The 26,974-nt window shown below is 48.8% G+C and overlaps 2 protein-coding genes across 2 annotated transcripts; both read right to left on the bottom strand.

Annotated features, from left to right (window-relative positions):
* Positions 1-1,078: 1,078 nt before the first annotated feature.
* On the bottom strand, positions 1,079-2,701 carry RAB42 (RAB42, member RAS oncogene family; the record flags this gene model as incomplete). The annotated part of the gene is made up of 2 exons (XM_084242012.1): positions 1,079-1,493; positions 2,463-2,701. The coding sequence occupies 2 exons, from the start codon at positions 2,699-2,701 to the stop codon at positions 1,079-1,081; spliced, it is 654 nt and encodes a 217-aa protein (XP_084098138.1).
* A 6,500-nt stretch (positions 2,702-9,201) lies between these two features.
* On the bottom strand, positions 9,202-26,300 carry TRNAU1AP (tRNA selenocysteine 1 associated protein 1; the record flags this gene model as incomplete). Its single annotated transcript, XM_084243432.1, has 9 exons — positions 26,259-26,300; positions 25,633-25,730; positions 19,658-19,757; positions 18,987-19,039; positions 17,538-17,669; positions 15,885-16,004; positions 11,772-11,934; positions 11,248-11,281; positions 9,202-9,338 (listed from the first exon to the last, which is right to left on the bottom strand). The coding sequence occupies exons 1-9, from the start codon at positions 26,283-26,285 to the stop codon at positions 9,202-9,204; spliced, it is 864 nt and encodes a 287-aa protein (XP_084099558.1). The 5' UTR covers positions 26,286-26,300.
* Positions 26,301-26,974: the final 674 nt, after the last annotated feature.

Here is a 26,974-nt window from a genome sequence, read left to right as displayed (position 1 = left end):
CCTCAGCAGGGTGTTTCAGTCAGTCTGCCTGTTCTGCTCCCCACTCTGTCTCTGGTGAATCCTCTCACCCCCCCACACCTCTGGCCTATACCACAATTCTTGTATGCATAAATAAAAATCTTTGGGAAAAAAAAGACACCTAGAAGGAGGAATTGTCAGTGGTCACAGATTCCTGAGGAAGAAACAAGCTGGGTTTGACCTTCATTTTTGAGTTGGGGTGAGGACAGGGTCTTAGAACACCTTCCCTCATTAGATCAGCCTTGCTGTAGGCTGCCCCTGGGGGGTGGGCTGGTCTGGGGAGCTATGCAAACTGAGCTCGGCATCCCACAGCACTCCCGGCAACTGGTAGGGGTGGGGGGGCTGGGGGGGAGCAGAGGGACAAAGTGGAGAGCAGGCTGTGGGTTCTTCAGCCCTACAAGTGGATGTTGAGGCTTATCAGTGTCCCCTGTGTCCCCAACCAAACTGCTCCTTCGGTTCCAGCCTCCAGGGTCCAGACCCAGCCTCCAGCCTGGGGGTGGGGCACTGAGCAGTCATGCCGGGTCTGAGGCCACACCTTTAATTCCATCTCTGACACCAAGTTTAAGGACCTCAGGAGGCTCCAGGTCAGGCTTCCCTTGACATTCCCTGCGCCCCTCCTCGGCTGGGCTGTGGCGTCCAGACGCTGAGCATCTCAGCATCCATACCCAGGAATAAAGCCAGAAACGGCCTCGTGCAGCCAAGAGGAGACGGTGCTGCTGACAGTTCTCAGCATTCCGCTCTCACCAGGCTGCAGAGCACAGCACACGCTCCCTCTCACCACACCCCCACCCGCCGGGAGAGCTGGGGTCTCATGGGCCCCATTGACAATAAGGACATGGGCCCAAGGACAGGAAACTGCACAGCTGTCCTCTTAGATCTTTCCAGCGGGGGAAGAGGCTGAGCTGATACCCCAGAACCCAAGAGGTGTGGCTGTGTCAGGATACTGTTTATGTTAAGGCTCTGGAGACATTCTGCCTTTTGCCCTCCAGAGAGGTGGCAACTCTCCCCGCCCCTCCAGCTCTTCAGGGGTTGCCCCTGCTTTACTCTTCCCCTCTCAGAGTCAACACTGGCACGGGCCTGGCTGCTGCTTCCTGGGGGGTGGCCTTGGGATTTGGATGAGGCGGACACCCCCCCAGTCCTCCTCCAGCTTGATGTCGCCTTGCTGCAGGGCCAGCTGGATGGCTTCCGCCAGCGTGTCGAAAGCCAGGTCCACATTGCGCTTGTTTTGGGCTGAGGTCTCCACGAAGGCCATGCCCAGGGAAGCAGCCAGCTCCTCCGCCTCCTGGACCGAGACACAGCGGGTGCTCTGCAGGTCACTCTTGTGGCCGACCAGCAGGAAGACCGCCTTGTTCGGGCCCTGAGTGGCCGTCACCTCCCGGTGCCAGTCTCGGATGTGTTCAAAGGACTTCCTGTTTGTCACATCAAAGACCAGCAGGACACCCACCAAGTTCCGGTAAAAAGACCTGGTGATGCACCTGATGGGGTGGGAAGTAAGTTGGGAGAGGTTTGTTACGCCTTTGAGTGATGCCGCTGACTGCCTCTCAGCCCAGTCTGGCTTTATTTCCCCCTGGGCGCCTCTGTCCCCATCCGCGTCTCTCCCAAGAGAGTGCGCGCTCCAGGGAGGGGGACTCTTGGTTCTGTTAGCTCCCTGACTGCAGATCCTTGCTCCCCATTCTCTGGGGGTCTCCTTCGCATCCCTCAGGGCCAACACCAAATCTCTCTTCCTCGACGCCTCTCCCTCTGCTGCGGGGGACTCTCAGCAGCCAGGCCGCTCCTCCCCCAGCTTTCACCGTTGGGGGCTGTGGGAAAACCAAAGTGATTCCATCCTGCGTGGACCCCATCTTAGGTCGGTGACCGGAGCTGCCCCACCCCGGGGAGACAGCCGGTTTCCTCATGGTTTCTCCCAGCTCTGTGAACCGCACTGCTCAGGGTGACCCAGAGGCCTGCTACTCTCCTTAGCGGAACAAAGGTGCGCGTGACATGGCCCCTGACGACCGGGGTCCCTGGTCTCACCCAAGAAGACCCGTGAACTAAACGGTATGAAAGAGCTTAGTGAGGCGCACGGCGCAGAGGCCTCCGCCAGAAGCCCCGGTCCCAGCTCCAGGGGCACCCTGCCTGCGAGCTGCCCTCAAACTCTAATTGTGACTAACAGACACGTCTGCTTCCTCCTTCAACTTCACATTCCCTTCTCAATTTGGGGGAACTTGCTGGCCCCCAGCGGACAGGGCCGCGCGTCCCTTCCCCCCAAGGTCCGAGCGCCCCTCCAGGGCGCACCCGGGTCTCAGGCGCGCCCCAGGGGCTTCCCTGGGCGGAAGGAGTGACTGGGAGTGAAGGACCCGAGGCCCGGCGCGGGGCCTCAGCCCCTCCGGAGGGAAGTCAGGGCGGGCGCAGAGCGCCCCCCGCGGGTCCCGGCCCAGCCCCCCGCCCCGCCCCGCCCCGCGCACCTGAAGCGCTCCTGGCCCGCGGTGTCCCAGAGCTGCAGCTTGACCCGCGGCCCGGCGCGCAGCTGCAGCGGGCGGCTGTGGACCTCCACGTCCAGCGTGGGCGCCGGCGCCGGCTCCGCGGGGCGCTCGGGGGTGCCCGGGGCGCCCGCCACGTAGCGCCGCAGCAGCGACGTCTTGCCCACGGCCGCGTCCCCCAGCAGCGCGATCCGAAACTGGTGGCGGCAGCCCCCCGCGTCCATGGCTCGGCCTCCCGGGCGCCCCCCAGCGCCCCGCCCCCCGAGACGTCCCGGGGCGCCTGACTGGAGGGCCGAGGGGACCGGGCTGTGCGCAGGGCCGGGCGGGCAGGCCCCGGGGAGGGTCGAGGCCGAGGAAAGGGCCTGGCCGGCTGCACGGGGCCGTCGCTGCCTCTCGGCCTGTTTTCTCCTGCAAGTGGGCAGCGAGTGCTCCCGGCCCCACAGGACAAGCAGATTAAACCAGATCTGGTGGGAGGAGCGGCCTCTCCACGCCTTCCTTCCTGGGCCAGGCTCTTGCAGCAACCCCCCTCGCTCCCCAGCGGGGCCCCGGCCGTCACCTCACAAGGGCCCCTTCATAGGGCCCCGCTCCCGGCTCCTGCTCAGCGCGCAGGGTCAATGTTCAAGTCTCCACTCCTCCTGCGGCACCGTCCTGGGGCCCCGGGGCCCAGAGAAGGATTGGGGGGCAGTGGCACAGGCAGCTGCGGGTGCAGAGGGAAGGCGGCTGCCCGCGGACCCACAGCTGACAGGCACGAGGCCGGACGGTCTGCTCCGTGCGCTTTGCCGGCAACGACTTTTGGGGCCTTAACGCTTCTGCTGTAAGTGGAGGTTCAGACGTGCGGATTGTCTCCGGCCCACAAAAGGGCAGGGACTCGCATGCAGGTTCCTGTGATTCTTCATTACCCCCTTGATGCCTAAAAGGGGACTGGAAAGCAAGTCCCCACAGGGGACGTGCGCCCTCAGGTCCCACTTGGGTTAGGGGCAAAGGGCAAGGCAGGCACTTCTGCTTCCAAGTCTAGTTCGCCCCACCCTGTCCATTCCCTCCCGGAGCCCAGGACCCTGAGGCTGGAGTTCTGCCCAGCTGCAGGCTGCCCATCGGCGCAATCCCATCGTCCTGCTGATGGTGTTACCTGCTGCGCTCGGGCCGTGGTAGTCCTCACTGTTGCAAAGGATCTTGTCATCTCATCTCCTCCACAGCCGATGGGTGGGGGCTGTTATTCCATCCATTTTTACAGATAAGGAAACTGAGGCCCAGAGACCACTCACTGAGGAAGACCTCATGACTCGCCCTTCTCTCTGGGCTCTCTCTGGCGTTCTCTCGCCTCTTCCGTAGTCACTGGTCCTTTCCTAGCGGCCTTTTGATTGATGGTGCCCGTGCAGCCCCGCCTCTAGGCACAGGTGTGCTCACTCACGCATGCCCACGCTCATGCTCCAGGTGTCCACAATCAGGCACGCGTGCCCCGCGCCCACGCTCCCAAGCGCCTTCCGCAGCAACACAGTCAGGGGCCCAGGTGATAACCATAGAGGACAGTGGCGTAAAAAGCCCAATGAGGGCCTCCCTGGTGGCGCAGCGGTTGAGAGCTGGGTTGAGAAGCTGCCCGCAGCCTTAGCAAAGCCGGTTCGATCCGGGGCCACCGAGTGAGGGTCCCACATGGCGCGCAGACCTCTCCTGCCGCCCGCTGCTCCCCTCAGCAGTGTACTTCGTCAGTCTGCCTGTTCTGCTCCCCGCTCTGGTTCTGGCAAACTCTCACCCTCTTGCGAATCTGACTGTACCCAGTGCTTGTATAAATAAATAAATCTTTTAAAAAAGAGAGAGAAAAAAAGCCCAATGAATTCACTTACCCTTCAGGACGCATGAGGTGTGTGTTGGGGAAGGAACCCTTCCTGCCAGCTCTGCCCGAACCAAGAGAGTTGGCCCCATCCCTTCCTCCATCCAAATGTTCTCATTTTGCTCTTGTTCCACTGAAAAAATATGTTTTGTGTCAGGCTCCTGCGGATGCCCCCAGGCCCTTCTTTTCCCTCTGTTTTCCTGGTCATGCTTGTTTAATGCCATGGTCATACCAGCAGGCAATGAGCCGCGGGCACAGGATTAGGAAAACTGAGATAATAGAGTACAGTTTACTTAGTAAGCTCGTCCTCAAGTTATGTATTAGGGGAAGAGAGCAGCCTTGAAGAAAATGCATTCACAATGAGTTGCCAATGGTCTCTTCCTAAGCAGCCCTCCCGAGGTCCCCTCTCTGATTACCTGACGGAGCTCTCTCCCCAAACCCACTCAGTCACTGCTCCCCATACACCCACCACAATTGGAATGCAGTCCTTTTCTGCCCACATGGTTAATTTCCCGACTTTGAAAGTCTCTCCAGGGCCTTCCTGGTGGCACACAGCCTCTCTAGCGTGAATTCGATTCCCGGCCAGGGAGCTACCCACATGGTGTCGCAGAACTCTTCTGGCTTGCCCGCTGCTCTCCTCAGCAGTGTATTTCAGTCAGTCTGCCTGTTCTGTTCCCCACTCTGTCTCTGGTGAATCCTCTCACCCCCTGCACCTCTGGTCTGCACCCCCGCTCTTGTATGCATAAATAAATCTTTAATAAAAAGAAAGTCTTGGGGCCTCCCCGGTGGCGCAGCGGTTGAGCACTGGGTTGCGAAGCTGCCCGCAGCCTCTGCAGCGCCGGTTCGATCCCCGGCTGCTCCCCGGCCACCGGAGGAGGGTCCCGCATGGCGCGCAGACCTCTCCTGCCGCCCGCTGTTCCCCTCAGCAGTGTACTTCGGTCCTTCTGCCTGCTCTGCTCCCTGCTCTGGCTCTGGTGAATTCTCTCACCCTCCCGCGCTTCTGACTGTACCCAGTGCTTGTATAAATAAATCTTTAAAAAAAAAAAAAAAAGTCTTTCCAGGGCCTCCTTGGTGGTGCAAGGGGTTAATACACACCCTGAGAAGCTGTCCGCAGCCTCTGCAGTGTGAGTTCGATCCCCTGGCCAGCCAGGGAGTTACCCACACGGCGCAGCAGACCTCTCCTGGCTCGTGTGCTGCTCTCCTCAGCAGTGTATTTCAGGCAGTCTACCTGTTCTGCTCCCCACTCTGTCTCTGGTGAATCCTCTCATCACCCCCACACCTCTGGCTTGTACCCCAGCTCTTGTATGCAAAAATAAATAAATCTTTAAAAACAAAACAAACAAACCAAAAAAACCAAGAAAGTCTTTCCAGAGACTGATCTGAGGGGAGCAGGGCGTGTCTGATTAGCGAGCCCAGTGCCTTCAACAGGACAGGACGTTTGGCGAGTGTAGACTGAAGGCAGATGAGCCTTTTCAGATCCTGAAGAAATCAATCACGGGGTCCCCCCCCCCCACCCCCAGCGGCAAGGACGCAGCCCGCAGCAGCGCGGGGATGGGAGCGGGCGGAGCCGGAGCACCAGCCCGGGCGTGGACTACAACTCCCAGGAGCCTGCGCAGCGCGCGGCTCCTAATGTCCGGCGCCGCCGCAGGGCGGGGCCTATATAAGCGCCGTCCCGGGCAATCGCGTCCTTTCTCCCGCGCCGCGTCCCCTCGGGAGGAGCTGGCGATGCTGCGGTCAGCGCGCTCTGTCCTCCAGGCCCTCCTTCCCCGGCCCCATGCTCGCCGCTGGCGGCCCGACACGCCGCGGCTGCCTGCGGGGCTGCCGGATGCCGAGCGCGGCGCAGAGGAGCCGGGCGACCGGCTCGCCGGGGCCGAGGGCCGAGGGGCCGGCGCCCGCCCGGGCCGCGCCCTTCCCCCGCCCGGGCCGCGCGGCCCTGCGCTCGGGTGAGTAGCGCGGCCGGGGCCCGGCGCGTGGCTGTCCTGGGTCTGAAGCGGCTTGACGAGGGGGAGGCCGCGTGGGGTGCACCGAATCCGCGCGTCACGGCTGCCTGCGGTGTGGCCTTGGGCACACGACTGAATTAGATTTGGCTGCACGACACATGTTGAGAGGTTACCTTGGTGGACACGAGATTTTCCGGGGAACGGGTTTTTTTTTTTTTTTGGGGGGGGGGACGGGTTTTACAGTCATTTTGAAACCTAGTTCTCCCGCTGCCGATAGGCTGCCTTAAGCAACTAATTTAGTCTTAACCTTGTGTGTAAAATGAAGATAGAATGGTCCTGTGAAGATGCAGTGAGACAAACGCAAAGCATTGGCATATGATGAAATAGAAAACCGGGACCTGTAGGATTTTATGCTCTTTGTGTTTCCGTGATGTTGGGGTACATTAGTTTCAGGGGACAGTAATGCACATAGATTGAGAGGCGTCTGCGGGGCTGTCCTGTGGTCCTGATAGCCTTGGGGCCCTTATCGAAGCTGCAGCTGCTTCCACGTAGCCGCTGTGGTCAAAAAGGAGCCCAGAGTGACAGTTTTCCTTGACGGTCGCCGTTCTGTTTGCTGTAACTGATCTGCAACATTTCGGGAAAAGACAGTTCTACCTGCGTAGTGTGGTGGGGCTCTTGGGGTGGGATGGATTTCCGTAACGGATAGTCCAGTAGCAGGTGGCACAGATCTTGGTGTTTGGGGGCATTACCCTGAAAAGCCTCATGCATCAGTACCAGAACCAAAGGCCTGTCACATCTTTGATGCTGAAGACCAAATAAAGGGAACTAGAAGGTCACTCAACAGCGGTTTCATTTTAGCTACGCCAGGTGAAGATTTCGGGATGTCTGAAGTGAACTTTCTGATAAGTGAGGGACCACGAAGTCAAAATCCTGGAACTCAACAGCCTCAGACCTGGTAGGTGTTTGTGGTGTAACTTGAGAATTACGTGGTGTTGGCTACAGCATGTTTCCAAGGGCTGTGGCCGGTTGTGGCCATGGGATCTCCAACTGCATGCGAGAGCAACATGGAGAGACTTTGACAGCACAGGTCAGCATAATACCTGCAGCTGCCACTCACCTTTCCTATAATATTCCCGTGCTGGGACTGGAAACCTTCCACCCAAGTCCTGGGCTTTCCATCAACTAAATGTAAATAGGAATATTGGATCTACTTTAGAGCTTTTATGTTTTTTTCTAGATTACCCCTGGGTTTTCTGGCATTATCTGATACTGAAGAATTTGAAGCGGCCCCCTTGCTGGAGCGGCTTTATAAGGTAATGTTTGATGCTTAAGATAGTTTGCCCCTCCGGTTCCCTTTCCCATCGGATCTGAACACTGGTCTTGGTGGTCGTATACGGAGGAACAGTGATACTGAAGCTGGTTCACAGGGCTTTTCGTCAGCCGTGTAGTGTGTGGATTAGTTTCGAACAAGTTGAATTCTCCCTGAAATGGGATAGTCTTGTCTGCTCTGAGTTGCTGATTGCTAATTTTTGTATTTGGGAAGGATTTGTTAATGGCTTTCTTGCCTCAAGTCACTGTTTACCCCCTTCATTTTTTAGATCTGTTACCAGTAAAGCTGTTTACATCTTGAGTTTGGTAAGTGGGATGGCTGGAACTTATCACAGCTTCCTTGGGGCTAATGGTGGTTAGTGTTTCACTCTGCTTAAGCAGCACAGCAAAAAGGTACACATCTGGCCTTTCTTGTGTGCTGTATTTGTTAGCTAGTCATAACTAGCGGACAAAAATGTTTGCATTGTGACTTGGTCTGTTAGATTTGCCCACCCTAAAGGCCAAGAGCAGAATGTAGCCCTGAGCATTTGAGAGTTCAGTAGTTTAACTCCATTACCCTGCTCCCCATCATGTGTCATGGATTGGGTAAAAACAAATAGCTCCACCAGGCTCCTTGGTATTTTAGACTGGTCCAGGATGAAACCTATCTGATTAGACATGCATGGATGACAGATGCGGATATGGGACTGAGACCAGCTCTTAAGAGAATGCTTGGGAGGCCATTGATTGTGGCAAGTACTAACACACCGGCTTAAACTTCCTTTACAGAATACTGTGCGAAGAGGCAAGCTGGAAACAGAGACTTACACTTTTTGCTAGTGCTGGCATAAGAAGTCAACAGATTGGGTAGTGGTCGTCTAGGGGTTAGCAGTGGACCTCTCCTGTCTCCCCCTCTGTTCCCCTCAGCAGTATATTTCAGTAGATTTATCTGTTCTGCTCCCCACGCTCTGTCTGGTGAATCCTCTTAACTCTGCACCTCTGGCCTACGCCCCAGTTCTACTCAAATAAATTTTTAAAAATAAGATTGGCTAAAGTTTGCTTGTGTGAGTTTTTTGTATCCCTTGAGTTGATTAGACCCAGAATGAATAAAAGGTTCACCTCTAGACACCATGACTAGCCACAGTCTACTGTGCTGAGTGAGAATTCATGCTGAACTATTTCCTATATACTCCATTTAGATGACAGTCAAGAGGTGATGGGCACGGCTTCTACATGGCTTGGTAATGCCCTTTAAATGTCTGTCCCTAAAACAATTAGGACTTTTAAAAAAATCTAAGCTGGGCCTCAGCAGGCTACAAGCTTTGTGTCTTATGTAGAATTAGCTGCACTACCTCTTCTTTGCCACTCATTGGCCTGCTTCAGTGCCTAGTCTAATCACAACTACAAATATTTACGAGCCTGTTACCTGAAAGCTGAGTCAAGTATATCCCACCCTAGCTGGGCTCTCCTGTCCAAAGGCAGATGGGAACCATGTCCAGTCTTGAATAGCTGGCTCCTTAGTTTTCAAATTCAAAGGGCAGAAACACTCAGAAAACGGTTGTCTTAATAGTAATATAAAACATTTCAAAAAAAAAGGTCTGGTTTTTGATTTCATTTCCTTCAGTCCATTCCGGCTTATTGTTTGTCTTGGCTACATCATGGCAGGGATCTCTGAAGACACTGTGTCCAGGGGTTGCCAGTGACAGTCCATCAATGCATCATACAGCTCCTCACTCTGTTCCATGAACTCCTTGTTGGCTTCTGTCACATCCAATTGAGGCGTGGGGTCTGGAAGAGAAGCAAAGGTAGGCTAAGGAGAGAAGCACTCAACAGCCCAGGAGACCTACATCCAGTGCCCTAGAGCCAGGATTTCTATTGGACTTGTTTCCTAGGGCTAGTCCCTGTCCCGTCGGTTCTCTGCACTTACAGGGGCTGACAGCAAGCACTGCCCTGGTTCCAGTGAGGATGAAAGTAAGCTACATGCCTCAAGAATGAAGCATATATACTGAATACAATCTAGCCATCACATGCCCTGGGTTTTCAAATTTGGGTTTTGTAATATTTTTCATTTCATGGTACTTAGAAGTCACGGCAAATTACTAAAAAACAAAACACAAAAAAACCCTGTAATTTCTTACAAGAGAAATACCTAACAGCAAAATGAACTTTGGCTGCACACAACTTGGATGAATCTCACAGAACACAGCTGAAAGATGGTACAACGGCACTATGTAATACTCCAAACTCAGCAAAACCATTTGTTTTGTGATTTTCCACATTTCACAGTAAAGTTTAAAATTCTTTTTCACTGACTGATTATGTAATTTTCCTTTAGTCTTCTGTTGGTTTGACATGCATATAAATACACTTATGCATTTAAAAACAAAAACGTGTACTCCCCAAGTTGATCTAAAGTCAATGCATTCACTATCAAAATCACCTGACAATAAAACATTCAAGGAACTTAGAATAGTCAAAGATGATCTTGAAAAAAAATGCAAAGACTCATGCTTCCCTGCTTTCAGTATTACGGCAGAGCCATAGTTAACGGTGGGAGTGGCCTAGTGACAGCCTCAGCAGGATTAAGGTACCCACCAAGCCTACATACTCAGTTAACCAATTTCTGACAAGGGTATCTGAACTCACTGTGTAGAGAACAGTCTTCGATGCATGGTGCTGGCACAACTGAATAAGCACATGAAAAACGATGCTAGACTCTTCTTTCACACTATACAAAATTCAATGAAAAATGGTTCAAAGACCTAAATGTAAGAACTAAAGCAATAAAACCCTTGGAAGAAAACAGGTCGTGGTATCTTAGAACGAAACTATAAGCACTAACAAAAGAAAAAAATAAACTGAGCTTCATACAAATTAAAAACTTGTATACTTCAAAGGAGATTACCAAGAAGTGAAAAGATAACTCACAAAATGAAATAACTTAGAAATCAGGACTCGAGTTAGAAGCAAAGTAGCATACCACATAAGGAAAGCATGTCTTGAGTTGGCCAGGATTGTTTTTTCAGATCAATGTCATAATGAAAGGACATCTGTGTATTTTACAGATGCGTTAAGGACATGGATGCAATGAAAGGACATTGCTATTTGAGGACCTGTGGTATAATACCTCATTTGAAGAGATTTGTCTGAAAGTTAGCAATTTCTTCAATTTCAGTATTACTGCAGAGCTATAACAAATGCTTACTATGGTAACAGATGCTTACCAATAAATGCTTCTAATTTAAAAACTGATGATAGCTACTACTACAAAAGGTGATTTCCATAATACCTCAGTATATTTTCAATCATAACTACTAGAAAATGAAAAATACATGTAATTTAAAATACAGAAAAAATTAAAACACAGGGCAAAAAATTTCATAAACTGCCAAATACAAGGCAATAGCAATTATGCTAGAGGCCTCCATCCTGGCGAGACCATCACTCCATAGAGGGGTGCCTCACTCCCCGTCAGGCTGCTTTCCCTGGGCTCGCTGAGACCAGCACTCGCAGCTCAGGCGACACCCCTTACTGTAGTTCTGTAGGTGATGGCTCTGTCACTAGAATGTAAGTTCCTCTAGAGTAGAATTCACCTCACATTCTTTCAGCATGTAGCTAACAAAGCACAGTGCCAGCAGCACAGCAGTCACTTAGTCACTGTCACACAAGTGAAGGAGTAAATGGACTCCTTTCTTACCTTCTAATGCGTCATCTCCAACTTCTTCGTATGTCTGTCAAGAGACCGGAGAGGAGAGTGAGAAGGATGGTGAACTCTGGACCCACGACAAGGACAGCTTATTTTTTTTTTTTAAAGATTTATTTTATTTATGCATACAAGAGCAGGGGTATAGGCGAGTTGTGGGGGAGAGGATTCACCAGAGACAGAGTGGGGAACAGACAGGCAGACTGACTGAAACACACTGCTGAGGGGAGCAGTGGGCGAGTCAGGAGAGGTCTGCTGCACCATGTGGGTAGCCTCCTGGCCAAGCGTGGATTGAACTCATGCTGCAGTGGCTGTGAACAGCTTCATAGGTTGTGTCCTAACCTGTTGTGCCACCAGGGAGGCCCGGACGGCTTATTTTTAATAAGAGGAACTGGGATGCTTCATCCTTTGCCGTTTTCTTTTGAAGCCCAAGCTCCCATCTTTAACCATCCCGTCCTGGAAACGACCCACATTTTCAGAGGCTGGCAAGAGAGCCAGACCTGCCAAATCACGGTTACCTGCATGGTGCTCTGGGTATAGCCATACTGTGGGTAGCTGTAACTGTAGCTGCCTGTGTTCTGGTCATAGCCCCACTGGGCATAATAGTTCTGGTACTGCTGATAATACTGGTTGTAGCTGTAACTGTACATCTGACTATATTCCATGGGCTTCACACGACTCCTTGATGAAGAAAATACCAAAAATAAATAAGCAAGTATAAGCAAACATTTCCACAGCACTTACTGGAGGTTAGTGACTGTTCTACGTGATTTACATAGGTGAACTCTTTAATAGCAGCCCTATGCAATAAGTATAAGTTATCCCTACTTTACAGATGAAGAAACAGAGGGACAGAGGGGTTATGTAATGTGTGCAAGTCACAGCTCATAAGAGATTCAAACCCAGGCAAGCTGGTTCCAGAGCTCATACTTTAGAGTTAGGAGCTTTTGCTTCCTTTTGGGGCCATCGCTGAAGCACTAGCTACTAAAAGGAAGTTCAATTCCTTTGTGACTTCTGACCAGAGCAAGAACCATAAAAGACACTTCAATGCACCCTCCCACATTCACAGGAAGATCCTCTTGTCCCCTCTTCCCAAAAAGCTAAAACAGAAGTACCATGTCCAATCCATGCCCACCCGGAACGATGATGGCAAAGTATCTGGGTTTACAGGAAGAAATGCGTCATCTACACTGAGAGCGAGAGACAAAGGCGAGTGGCACAGCTGCTCATGGGGGCCTTCACCCCAGCAAAGTGGGGATCACTAGACTAAAATTGGACAAAGGAAGAACCAGAGCAAAAACAAAGAAACAACTGAGACGATGCAAGAATAAAGTAGTCTTATAAAACGACTTTCATTAAAAACTGTGAAGATGAAAACAAAAAAAAAAAAATAAATTAGGAGCTTTTAATGGCTAGGTTTGCTTTTCTTATCAAACCTCAAGTACTGACATCTTCAAGAGGGCGGGGGGCAGGGACCTGCTTTTCAGATAGCCACAAAGGCTCAGGTAAAAATGGTCTGAAGAATCTGGATTTAGGGTGATCCAAGAAGCATTTCAAACTATCAAATACTTAATCATCTTAAAAAATTAAGAATATTCCGGGAGCTTTGCTGTCATCGCCATGATCCAGTTACAGTTTATGGAGCAGGTACTTGTACCTGTGCCAATTATATTTCATATGTGGCCCCCTATTTTAAGTCTCAAGCCTATGATAGAGCTATTATTTTTATTCCAGTTATAAAGATGAGAATACTGACAGCCTCTAAACAATTAAATGTATTACCAAGGACCAGAGTCAGATCTACCTGCCAAGTTCATACTCCTAACCCTATGCCATTACATATGGCCTACAAAGGATCCACTGTTTTCAAAAACATGAAAAGCCATGCATGAATAGTCTTATGAAACAGGCCTGGAGTCTGACCAGCAGTTCTGGCTGAGAGGATTCAAAATATAACCCAAGCACAGGCCATGATAATGCGTTTCGAGAATCACTGCCCTGCAAAGAGCCAGTCTCTCTTAGGTGCACACACCCCTACTCCCTGCCCCCCCGCCCCCCCCCCCCCGCCTTCACATGCATGCACATGAGGCTGAGGCTGACACAGGCCAGCTATCTATAAGGAGTCATTACTGTCACACAGTGAGAAACACAGTATATCCTCTTGATGGGGGCAGGGAGCATTCCATCTCCACAATGAAGCCAGAGAGGAAACCAAATAATAAGCAGGAGTTGAATTACCACAGAAATCTCCATCACTGGAACCACAAAGTGGGTACTCAAAAGTCTGAATAAGCTAGTCCCACGTTCCTTCTAAGCTTCACATCTGCTTGGGGAGCAGAACTCAGCCAGAGCAGCTGGGCAGACTGCACGGCTGGGTGCTCAGCACCACCTGCTGCTGGAGTGGCTAGATGACGTCCAGCAGCAGCCTCCCTGTCCCTACCCAGTACCAGGCTGGAATCTGCCAATGTTCGATTTCTTTCTCCCCTTCCATGTTTCAAGGATGTCTGCCATGTTCAATTACCTGATTATGTCAGGTACCGTCTTTCTGGCCTCAGGATGCATATTTCAGTTGCTTCTCCACACTTGGCTTTTAGAGTCTAACTCTCAAAGGGGACCTTTATTTCCCTCAATTCCTAGTGCTTAAGAATACCTCCCTCAGAGGCAGGCACCAAATACTGATGAAAATAACAAAACCACCAAAAACTCCAAATGCTGACAACAGTGTTCAATGAAGAGATAAAGCTGACAAACTATAACCTCCTTGCAGAAGGAACTTTGTTTCTCCCCTTTACAGCTACAGGTCTAAAGTACAGGACAGGCCCACAGAGTTGTAGGGACTCAGTTACTGCTGACTGAATACTAGGTAACATGTCAAAAACAACCAAAATAATCAACAAAATAACTGCTACATGGAAAAGATACTCAAAAGAATATACTGCAGCTGTTCAAAAATATGATTGTACAACCATCTGGAAAAGTGTGTATACTGAGTAAACTGGGGAGAAATAAGCATTGTTACTGTAATTAAAAATGAGGGGGATGGGATTAAAAAAAAGGCATTTATCTCTAAATTATGGATTCTTATGGAGAAGCCTAAAAAGGAACTCAGAAACATTAGCCATTTTTGGGTAACAGGAAAATTTAGTTTTTCTTTAATGTTTTTATATATGGAGTTTAGAACAAATAGCATTTTTTGGAAGGAGGTCAGTAGGCTGATGTATTAAACACAGTTACACTGCAAAGAACTTTTAGATATTTTGCTGCTTTTAAAAATATACAGCCATCTGGAAAATTTACCATAGGAATGCAGCAATTTTTGGCCTGGGCACTACTGACTTTGGAGGGCCGGGGGGAAGGCAGACAGTTCTCTGTTGGGGGAGCAGTACAGTGCATTTTGGGATGTCAGGGGCATTTACTCACTAGATGCCTGTAGCATTTCCTCTTCCCCCTACCTCCCACCCCGCCTCCCACCCAGTTTTGAGCACTAAACTCTGTCTCCAGAGGAGCAAAACTGCTCCTAGCTGAGAACCACTGCTGGTCAAAGGATGAAGATTCTATGTAATTTTACATCTGAGAAACCTGCTTGGAGGTAGGAGGGGAGAAGAGCTTACTGCCTGGCAGGACAGGCAGACAGTGATGTGTATAATATTCTACATATTGTCTGGATCATTCATTCTTAGCCATTCCCAATTATGGGAGGTTTGTGGGTTTCACTGATATAAATGAGGCTAAAATTGGGTTATATAATTTTTTTTTTGAATTTTTAAAAGATTTATTTATTTATTTATACAAGCACTGGGGTACAGTCAGAGGCACGGGAGGGTGAGAGAATTCACCAGAGCCAGACCGGGGAGCAGAGAGAGGCAGACTGACGAAGTACACCGCTGAGGGGAGCAGCGGATGGCAGGAGAGGTCTGCGCGCCATGTGGGACCCTCGCCCGGCAGCCAGGGATCGAACCGACGCTGCAGAGGCTGCAGGCAGCTTCGCAACCCAGCACTCTACCGCTGTGCCACTGGGGAAGCCCTAATTTTCTTTTTTTTTTTTTAAAGATTTATTTATTTATACAAGCACTGGGGTACAGGTCAGAGGTGCGGGAGGGTGAGAGAATTCACCAGAGACAGAGCAGGGAGCAGAACAGGCAGAAAGACTGAAGTACACTGCTGAGGGGAGCAGTGGGCAAGACAGGAGAGGTCTGCGCGCCATGTGGGAATCTCCCTGGCAGGCTGGGAATCAAACCGCGCTGCAGAGTCTGCAGACAGCCTCACAGCACTGCATTCAATTTGCTGCGCCACCGGGTAGGCCCGGGTTATATAATTTTCTCCCTCCTAAGTTGTTACTAATTACATGTGTAATTCTCTAGCAGTAGTACTACCCAGCACTGCTACCTGCAATGTCTGAGTCTGCCTCCCGCAATCTTAGCTCTCTCCCCAACTATAAGCTGTTGGAGGGTCAGGGTCACACTCATTCATCTCTAACACTTGGCACACAACCTGGAAAATAAGAGGATTATCTGTGATTTGAATGGACTCTCCCTCCAGCCTCCCATCTAGCATGGGGATGCCCTGATTATCAAATGGGGGGGGGGGGGGTGTCCTGGTGGGAGTCAGTCCAGAGCCAGTGCATGACTCACGCTTTAGGGATTGCCACGCTCAGTCGCACTGGTTTAGACCCCAATCCCACTGCTCCCTGGCACTCTGTCAGGGCTCGCTTCTGTTCTAGTTCATCTGTGAATTTCACAAAACCATAGCCCCTGTAGGAAAAAAAAAAGCACTATTTAGATAATAAATAGAGGAAAGTAAAGTCTAAGAATGAAAAAGGGCTGAGAAGGGAGACAGCCTATCAGACCATGGGAAGGGAGGAGAGCCCCATTAGTGGAGTTGTACACAGAGCAACTGGAGGGCCAAGCACTGGAGATCCCAAGTTCTGTAGGGATTCCCACATCCAGCTCACCATGCTCCACACTTTCACTGATGGGGCTCCTTCCCAAACAGTTGCTTCCCTTCCAATCTACTGGAAAGTATTTTTTCCTTTTGGAAAGTAGTATTATTAGCAATAGTAGTAACAGTGGTAGAAAGTTCATTCAGCAAGTATTTACTGAGACTGCATGACAGCCAATACACAAGCAGGCTAGCAGACAGACACAAGGCTCCTACTCCCCTGAACTCATATTCTGCTTGGGGGATAAAAAAATTACATTTAATGAGCACTTACAATTTCTCAGGCTGAGCGTTTTCCCAGAGATAGCTCATCAGTCTATGCAACAATTTGATAAAGTATGCCATGTTTTACTGGAGAGGGCACCAAGTTCAGAGGGACTGATATCTTGTCCAAAGTCATACTAGAAGGACTCACATTCAGGTGTGCCAGATTCCCAAAGCCCGAGCTTACAATTACTACTTTGATCAAGAATGGCCCCTGCCTGAGGTATTTCTACTTTTGTAGTAACAATAAACAGAACAGTAAAAATTACAAAGCATTTCCTACTGCTTTATTTATATTGCATCATTTAATTCAAACACACCCCCAACAGCAGATTCCCCCTTAACTACGGGGTATACATTTCAAGATCCCCAGTAAGTACCTGAAACTGTGGGCAGTACCAACTCCTATAAAGCTGACCCTGAGTAACGTGGGCCAACCAAACCTGGGCAGCTGAAAATTTATGTGAGCTTATAGTTTGGAGCCCTGTATACCCGGATTTCATTACTCAGATTCAACCAACCAACATTTATGCTTGGCTGAGTCTGTAAAACTGGAACCCAAAGACAGAAAAAAAAAAAAAAGAAATCCATATATAAGTGGACCAGTACAGTGCAAACCTGTGCTCTTTAAAGGTTGATTGTAAATTGTTTTTTCCTATACAAACGTATCTATGATAAATTTATAAATTAGACACTGTAAGAGAATACAACACTAATGATAAAATAGAACATACTGTAGTAAAACTTATGTTTTAATAACTCTCAAAATAATTACAGAATATGTAATATTTTTGGACCTCAAATGGCCACAGGCAACTGAAAGCAAGAAATTGTGGCTAAATGGGGATTACTTGTACTATTCACCAGTCTAGTTTTACAGATAAGAAAATAGGGTCAGCGGTTCAGTAACTTGTCTAGTGCATCTTCCCTGGTTGGTATAGGAGCTGGGATTCCAATTAGCCAGTTTGGCTCCAGAGCCTGTGTTCTTAACTAGCATGCTTACACGGCCTCTCTACTGGCTCCGTCTGTAAGAAATATGCTGAAACTGAGAGTGTGGGCATCAATAACAGGTAAGGCCTTACTTAGACACGCCTGTCTGGTCCAAAACCACCTTGCCTCCCCGACAGGAGGGATAGACTTTGACGAAGAATTCATACAGCATGCCATCATCCACATCTGGGGTCAGGTCCCCCACAAAGAGGGAGTACTCAGGGCTGAGAGGAGAAACCAAGATTCAGAGACAAAGACCAAAACTTCTGTTCTGACAAGCTCTTTTGGCCCATTCTTGGTAAACCCTTCCTGGACCTCCTTACAGAAAAACTCATCTGCTGGGTCCTTAAGCAGGTCATGGTTTGTTTCCTTGGGCAGTCCTGGCAGAGGGTACAGAAGTGGTCTCCCACTGCCAAGTCCTTCACCAACTGCACAGAGCCTGTCTGGCTTTGAGTATTACAAAGTGCAGATGGAGGAAGAGTCAGAGGTGCTCAAAAGAGAAAACCAGACATTCTCTATTCATTACATATTTTTAATTCAAATGGTGAATGACAGAGAGAACACGACTTAGATCTTACCTCCTAAAGACCTAACACCGAGCTAAAATGAACACCCCCAACTTTTGGAACAGGCACGCAAACTTTTCCTGTCATGGGCCAGATAGTGTTTTAGGTTTTGTGGGGCCCCTATGATCTGTTACTTTTTCAATCCAAAATGTAAAAACTGTTTCGTGTGTGTTCACAGGTGATTCAAATCAAGCCACAGATGGCCAATCTTTGTTCTAGATCAGTTATTTAAAAAAAGAAAAAAAACCACCACACACTTTCATTATTATTTCACATACTCCTTGTATGAAAAATAAAATTACCAATGACTCTGACATAAACTTATGTCATTTTCTATAGCTTTTCTTTTGAGTTTATAAAAATTAGATAGGATCATTTGTTTGTAGCATTCCCCCCCGCCACTTTTACCAAATGGCCAACACCTTGACATGTGCTCTTCGGCTACATAACTTGCTAATGGATACAAAGCATGCCAGCTAATGAACATATTGTAATTTAAACCAGTTCCCTATTACTTGATTATTTGGATATCCCCCATTATTGTAATGGGGGATATTTTCAATATTTCAATGAAGTCATCTTTGCACACATCCATGAATAAACTCCAAGAAGCAGAGTAATAGGTCAATGGGTACAAATCCTTCTACAACTTTTCATGTTTTCAAGCTTTTAAATAGCAACCCACAATGCTCAATTTTTTTCGATAACAGATCAATCCCTACTGAATAAAACCTCAATGATACGGGGAATAATAGAGTAGAAGGTCATACAGAGAAAAAATGGTCTCCTACAGAAGATTCCAGGATAGTCCACCAGGAGGGAAGAGGAATGGGGCTGTCCTTTAAGGAGGGGAAGCAAAGGGAGACAAACTGGCTCCCCTTCCTCCTCTTTGTTAGAGAGAAGATGCATCATCGCTGCTCACTATCTAGACATTTTCTGGGGGATGAAATCACCCAGGGACTGCTCAGCACTCACCTGTTATCTGGTTGTTTTCCATAAGTGGCATAGTTCAATTTAAAACGCTTTGCCTGGAAATTTAAAAATAAACAAACTAAAACAGAGAAAGGTGTTTCAAGAGTCAAACAATATTTGAAAAAAACTGAAATAAATTACCTTGGCCAAAACATCTCCCCCTCTCTAAGCCTCAGACTTTTCTCCTGTATAAAATGAGGGGGTTGCACGGATGACCGCTAAGGGCACTGCCAGCTCCATGGTTCTATGAGCCCAGGGGTGCCAGTTTGGTGCAGCTGTAAGCTAAGTAACTGTGGGAAGAGCAGAATGTAACTCTCTTGAAATGTGTCCTCACTGCTGCCAGCCTGTTCTAGTTTTTCAGTCAGGAAAGAGGCCTAAGAGTTTCAAGTCTTCCATTAAAGGAGGCAACGGTGCAGAGAGGAGAGGGCATGGATTTTAGAGGCAACCCATGTTCAGTTTGTATCCTGACTCTGCAACTTGCTACTTTGTTGCCTTGTTATAAGTGCAAGTTATTTCACTTTCCTGAACTTTAGTTTCCTGGTTGGTCAAAGATAACAATGCCTACTGTTTTGGGTTGTTACAGGATTAATTAACATCAATATACAGTAGGGATTAAAGAAAAGATGGTTATCAATGACAAAGTGGCAACAACATGATTATCTAAGGGTCCTTACAGGTGTGGCTCCTGGAAGGGGTTTCCCATTAATTTTATGCAAACACTTCTCCGCTGTGGCCAAATCTGCAAATTCTACAAAGCAGTAGCCAGCTGGGATCCTGGAGAGAAAACAAACAGAAAGAGCATGGTTAAAGATGCCCTTTCCAGATGAGATCCTGAAGGGAGAGAAGAATTTTTCTTTTAATAGAAAGTCCATGCAATTTTTTTTTTGTTTTTTTAATTTTAAAGATTTATTTATTTATTTATACAAGCACTGGGTACAGTCAGAAGTGCGGGAGGGTGCGAGAATTCACCAGAGCCAGAGCAGGGAACATAATAGGCAGTCAGACGAAATACACTGCTGAGGGGAGCAGTGGGCAGCAGGAGAGGTCTGCGCGCCATGTGGCACCTGGGGATCAAACCAGCGCTGCAGAAGCTGCGGGCAGCTGCCCAGCCCAGCGCTCAACCACTGTGCTACCAGGGGAGGTCCTCCATGCAGTTTTGTTCCTTGCCATATTCCATTTCAGACCTAACTTACAAAATTGGGCCAGCCCCAGAACCATTTAACATTTATTTATGTTCTGTTACCACCTTTGAGGTGCTTGGTGCCAAAATGTTTAATACAATTCAAACTTTTAGCTCTTAATGCCCTGTTTACAGGAAATACTAGGGACAGAACAAGTAAAACACTACCACAAGGAAATAAACCCAAAATGTAGAAACAGAATCTAGAACATAAGATCTTATATATGACAATAGTGTTAACTCTTTTTTTTTTTTTTAAAGATTTATTTATTTATATAAGCACTGGGTACAGTCAGAACCGCGGGAGGGTGAGAGAATTCACCAGAGCCAGAGGGGAGAGCAGAGCAGGCAGACTGATGAAGTACACTGCTGAGGGGAGCAGCAGGTGGCAGGAGAGGTCTGCACGCCATGTGGGACCCTCACCCGGTGGCCGGGGATCGAACTGGTGCTGCAGAGGCTGCGGGCAGCTTCACAACCCAGCGCTCAACCACTGAGCCACTGGGGAGGCCCAATAGTGTTAACTCTTTAAAAAGTCACTAGCCATGTGTTTTGCAACCATCCCAGATGGCAGGTTCACAATCAGTTTAGGCAGCTTTTAAAAGAGAACCTTGGAGGGTCTCCCTGGTGTCGCAAGGAGTTAAGCACAGCACTGTGAATATATCTGTAGCCTCTGCAGCACGAGTTCCATCCCCGGCTAGCCAGGGAGGTACCCACATGGCCCAGGAGACCTCTCCTGCCTCGCCCGCTGCTCCCCTCAGCAATGTATTTCTGGTTTTTTAAAAAATTTATTTTCATTTTTTTATAAAGATTTATTTATTTATGCATACAAGAGCTGGGGTATAGGCCAGAGGTGGAGGGGAGGGTGAGAGGATTCACCAGAAACAGGGTGGGGAGCAGAACAGGCCGATCTCCTGAAATACACTGCTGAGAGGAGCAGCAGGCGAGACAGGAGAGGTTTGCTGCGCCATGTGGGTCAGATCGCTGGCCAGGGATAGAACTCAAGAACTTATGCCAAAGTGGCTGGTGATAGCTTGATAGCACTAAGCCTTTAACCCCTGTGCCACCACAGGGGTTAATGTAGAAGAGGTGGGCTCTTCTACATTAAAGAGACTTTATAGAAGAACTATTGATAAATGCATGCAGGATCTGTTCTCTGACTGGATCCTAATTCATTAAAAACCGAAAAGATGGGGCCTCCCCGTTGGCGCAGTGGTAGAGCGCTGGGTTGCGAAGCTGCCCGCGGCCTCTGCGGCGCCGGTTCAATCCCCGGCTGCTCCCCGGCCACCGGAGGAGGGTCCCACATGGCGCGCAAACCTCTCCTGCCACCCGCTGCTCCCCTCAGCAGTGTACTTCGGTCCTTCTGCCTGCTCTGCTCCCTGCTCTGGCTCTGGTGAATTCTCTCACCCTCCCGCGCTTCTGACTGTACCCAGTGCATGTATAAACAAAACAAACAAACAAACAAATAAATAAATAAAAACATGCCTCTATTAAAAAAAAAAAATCTTTAAAAAAAAAAAAAAACTGAAAAGATGCTATAGAAAATATTCTGGGGACAATTATAAAAATTTGAATGTAGACTTGTCATTATGTTTCTAGGGAATTAATGCCAATACCACCAGCATGATATGAGCACTTTGGTTATGAAAGAAGAATGTCTATTTTGGACATATATGCTTATAGATATTCAGCAGCAGTGTCCAAAACTGTAATTCATTTTCACATGAATTACAGTAAATTCATTTACAGTCCAGTAAATTCATTTACAGTCAGTCCATTTACAGAATTACAGTTCAGTAAAATGAAATTATCCATCCACCTAACTAAAGATATTTTTTCTTTAAAACTTAATTTTTCGGGGCCTCCCTGGTGATGCAAGGGGTTAAGCACAGAACTGTGAAGCTATCCACACCCTCTGCAGCATGAGTTTTGTCCCCAGCCAGCAGGGAGCTATCCACATGGCGTAGCAGACCTCTCCTGTCTCGCCAGCTGCTCCTCTCAGAAGTGTATTTCAGTCAGTCGGTCTGCCTGTTCTGTTACCCACTCTGTCTCTGGTGAATCTTCTCACTCCTTGCACCTCTGGCCGGGACCCTAGTTCTTGTATGCATAAATAAAAAAATCTTAAAAAAAAAAAAAAAAACAACACACGTAATTTTTCTTTGAAAATGTGTCACAACTTTTCCGACAACCCAATAATTGAATGAACTAATTGAGTAAACTCATGGATGAACCTTACCTAATTCGGGGGATGTCTGAGACACCTATTATTCTATTTATGAAAGCATCACTAAGAGACAAAAGTAGGATGTTGTGGGAATACCCTCTGTTATCCCTACCCACTAAGAGACTGATACTGAAAACAGTTAATTATCCTTAAGAATCACCCTTAGGGCCTCCCTGATGGTGCAAAGGGTTAAGTTGCAACCTATGAAGCTATACACAGCCTCTGCAGCACAAGTTCGATCCCCAGCCAGGGAGCAACCCACATGGCGCAGCAGACCTCCCCTGACTCGCCAGCTGCTCCCCTCAGCAGTGTATTTCAGTCAATCTGCCTGTTCTGTTCCCCACTCTGTCTCTGGTGAATCCTCTCACCACCATCCCCCACCCGTACCTCTGGCCTGTATCCCAGTTCTTGTATGCATAAATAAGTAAATAAATAAATCTCAAAAAAAAAAAAAGGATCACCCTTAAATAGGGCCTCCCCGGTAGCGCAGCAGGTTGAACACAGCACTGCGAAGCTGTCCACAACCTCTGCAGTGCGGGGTAAATTCCCAGCCTGCCAGGGAGACACTCACATGGTGCAGCAGACCTCTCCTGTCTCGCCTGCTGTGCCCCTCAGCAGTGTTTTCCATCAGTCTGCCTGTTCTGCTCCCTGCTCTGTCTCTTGTAAATTCCCTCACCCTTCTGCGCCTCAGGCCTTATATAAATAAAATCTTTTAAAAAAAAAAAATCACCCTAAAAGCTATCACCAGTGAAACAATCCAAACTTTTCTGGAAATACTACTTTAGTTCGTCAGTTCAAATAACCTTATAGACACAAAGTCAAGAAAGAAGGAATGACAGGGATAATACCAGAGTCCAAGGATCACAGAGCAAAATCATGAGCTAAGTCTGATTGGCCAACTCTGTGCCTTCTGTCTTGTGTATCCAGAATTTTTTTTTTAAGATTTATTTACTTTTTTAAAAAAGATTTATTTATTTATGCATAAAAGAACTGAGGTACAGGCCAGAGGTGTGGGGGGTAAGAGGATTCACCAGAGACAGAGTGGGGAACAGAGAACAGGCAGAATGACCAAAATACACTGCTGAGGCGAGCAGAGGGCAAGACAGGAGAGGTCTGCAGTGCCATGTGGGTTGCTCTGCGGCTGGAGGCAGGGATTGAACCGGCACTGCAGAGGCTACAGACTGCTTCTCAGCACTGTGTTCAACCACTTGCACCACCAGGGAGGCCCAAAGATTTATCTATTTATGCATACAAGAACTGGGGTACAGGCCAGAGGTGCGGGAGGTGAGAGGATTCACCAGAGACAGAGTGGGAAACAGAACCGACAGACTGACTGAAATACACTGCTGAGGGGAGCAGCTGGCGAGACAGGAGAGGTAGCTCCCTGCCGGCCAGGGATGGAACTCGTGCTGCAGAGGCTGTGGACAGCTTCATAGCACTGCGTTCACCCCCTTGTGCCACCAGGGAGGCCCAAAATTTATCATTTTAACAATTTTTTTTTTAAAGATTTATTGATTTATGCATATAAGATCTGGGATACAGGCCAGAGGTGTGGGGTGAGAGGATTCACCAGAGACAGAGTGGGGAGCAGAACAGGCAGAATGACTTAAATATACTGTTGAGGGGAGCAGTGGGCAAGTCAGGAGAGGTCTGCTGCGCCATGTGGGTAGCTCCCTGGCTGGGGATGGAACTCCTGCTGCAGTGGCTGTGGATAGCTTCACAGGTTGTGTCTTAGCCCCTTGCGCCACCAGGGAGGCCCATTTTAACAATTTTTAAGTGTACAGTTCTGTAGGATTAAGTACATTCACATGACTGTACAACTAACTGCATCCTTGAGCCCTATGCTTTACTGAATTATTAATTTTCCCTGGGTCTTAAACTTCCTTATATTCTTCGGTCTTTGTTTTTTATTTTGCATTATCTTTCTCTTCACAGTACTCTTACAAGCCACTTCAAAGTCTTTCTAAATGAGGCCAAATGTAAATGTAGTGTTAAGACCACCATAAGAAACACCTTGAGTTTAGTAATCGTGGGTAGGCAGGTAAATACAGCCCAAATTTTATTTCAATAAAGATTAAAATGTGAGACCTCCCTGGTGGTGAAGGGGTTACATCTCCGTGTTATTAATGATAGTGACCTGAGTTAGATCCCTAGCCAGGGAGCTGACCCACATGGTACAGCAGATCTCTCCTGTCTTGCCCACTGCTCTCCTCAGCAGTGTATTTCAGTAAATCTACCTGTTCTGCTCCCCACTCTGGCTCCAGTGAATCCTCTCACCCTCCCGCACCTCTGGCCTACATCCCAGTTCTTCCACGCAAAAATAAAATAAAATAAAAGCTGATTATCTGTAACTTTCTGTCTACAAAAGCAAGAAGAAAAATTTTTAGGTCAGGATGATCTAGCAGTCAGAAAATCCATCCCTGAGTACTGGGGTTCTAAATACACAAAGCAACTGTTCACCCAACAGTCAGAGTTGGACGTACTTCCTCTCATATGTACTTTTACCCATTTGATATTTTAGCAAGCTAAATTAGTAGAGTACCTGCCAGAGTAGATACCCAACAAACACTGTCAGATTAAAAAAAAAATCCTGTCATTTGGGCCCAGGGACTATGTCTGGCTTGTTTCAGTCATGTATCCCAGCAATCTCGAACAGGAACACATAGCAGTGTCTTTAAATAAATCTTCACATGAATAGTCTACCAGGTAAGGGCACTCATGAGCTCTGAAGAAAGATTTGAATTTGAGTTGGCTTGTCATTTAATAGCCATATAAACTTAAGACAGTTATTAAGTTTCTCGAATAATATTATTTAGCTCAGACATTTGTGAGATTGAAAAAGTGACTTTTAAATGCTAACCTAGCAGATCATGACCTGTTTACATTTACTGAGCATATACACATGCCAGACACTAAACAAGGATGATGAATCAGCTCATTTAACCCTCACCATAATTCTATGAGGTAGGTGCTATTATTATCTCCTTCACTTTTACAGTGAAGGTGAAACGAGAGGGGGAAGTCGGGTCACCTGCCCAAAAGTCACACAGCAGATATATTCTGGTTCCATGGTGCAGTCCTTAAACATTACCTGTATCTCCTCTCAATAGCCCCCAAAAGTTAGCTTCTGTAATGTTATGGCAACAATTACCAGGGCTGAGGAGTCCTGGCCCTGCGATGTTTACTTCCCCTGAAGGGCAGGGTGATCTATTAAGGGAGAACTGAGTAGATGGAAGAAGAGAACTTACCCAGTGAGGCGGTTTCGGATAATTTTGACGCTCATCACGGTCTCCCCCATGGTGGCAAAGGCTCTGGAGATGAAGTTCTCATCCATGTAGGGCTCCAGCTGCGTAAATAAAAGGGCAGGGCGTCTCAGGCCAGCATCCTGGGTCCCTCTCCCGGTTCCAGAGCCCCTCGCTCTCAGGCCCGGGTTGGCCGCCGGGAGCCGGTAGGGATGGAAGTGGACAGGGACGGGGTTGGGGCGGGGAGGTTTTCATCTACAGAGTGATCTGAACCCCAACTTCCGCGCCCCCCACCAATCCTTTGCGTCCCTTCCTTCACACTTGCTCTCTTTAGAAAGCCTCCCCCCACCCTGGTCTTTGGAACCCCACCCCGCCAGTCTTACCACCACAGCGCCCTCCACCCCTAAGAATGTCTCCATTCTGTCCCCTCTGAGAACCCCCCTTTCTCTTCAGCAACCCGGATGGGGCCCTCAGACCCCTCAGACTCAGCGCCTTCACCCCCACGCCGGGACTCCCGCTCTGTGTCCCCCAAAAGAACACCCCTCCACATTCCTAGGGCTCCTCCCCCTCAGACCCGTCCTCTCTCGCGACACTAAGATTCCACCTCAGACCCGGGCGTCGCCCCCACTCACGTCGCCCATCCACAGGCTGGCCGCCATGCCCGCAGCGGGGCCGGGACTGCGCGGCGGCGAGGGCCGGCGCGGACGCCAGCCGCCGGGTCGCGGCCGCAGGGAGCATGCGCCGCCGCGCCTTCTGCGCACGCTCGGAAGCTCGGTAGCTCGGCGCCTGGCCCGCTCCCGCTCTTTCCACTCCGGGTTTTCCCGGGACCCGGCTAGAGCTTCCGGATCCCGGAGTGCGGAATCCGGACTGGAGGGGGAGAGGAAGGTGAGACCTCTGCGGGTCTAAGACCTCTGTGGGTGGGGGCGACTTGCTTCGTAACCGACTTTCTCGAGTTTTTCCTGACTTACATTTCTATCTAAACATTCATACAGATATACATGTAAATTCTCAAAAGTGATGAATGTAAAAAGGTGCAAATATAAATGCTTAAGAAAAAAGTGATTGGGCCCTCCGTGGTGGCGCAAGGGGTTAAGCACCTCACTAAGAGGCAATCCACAGCCTCTGCAGACCGAGTTCGAGCCCTGGCCGGCCAGGGAGCTACCCACATGGCGCAGCAGACCTCTCCTGAGTCACCCCCTCAGCAGCGTACTTCTGTCAGTCTGCCTGTTCTGTTCCCCACTCTGTCTCTGGTGAATCCTCTCACTCCCTGCATCTCTGGCCTGTATCCCAGCTCTTGTATGCATAAAGAAATAAACCTTTTATTTATATATATATATATATATATATA

Source organism: Talpa europaea (genome assembly GCF_964194135.1).
Source record: "Talpa europaea genome assembly, chromosome: 9".
NCBI lineage: Eukaryota > Metazoa > Chordata > Mammalia > Eulipotyphla > Talpidae > Talpa > Talpa europaea.
The sequence above is the reverse complement of the archived record's forward strand: the minus strand, read 5'-3'. Positions and strand labels throughout refer to the sequence as shown.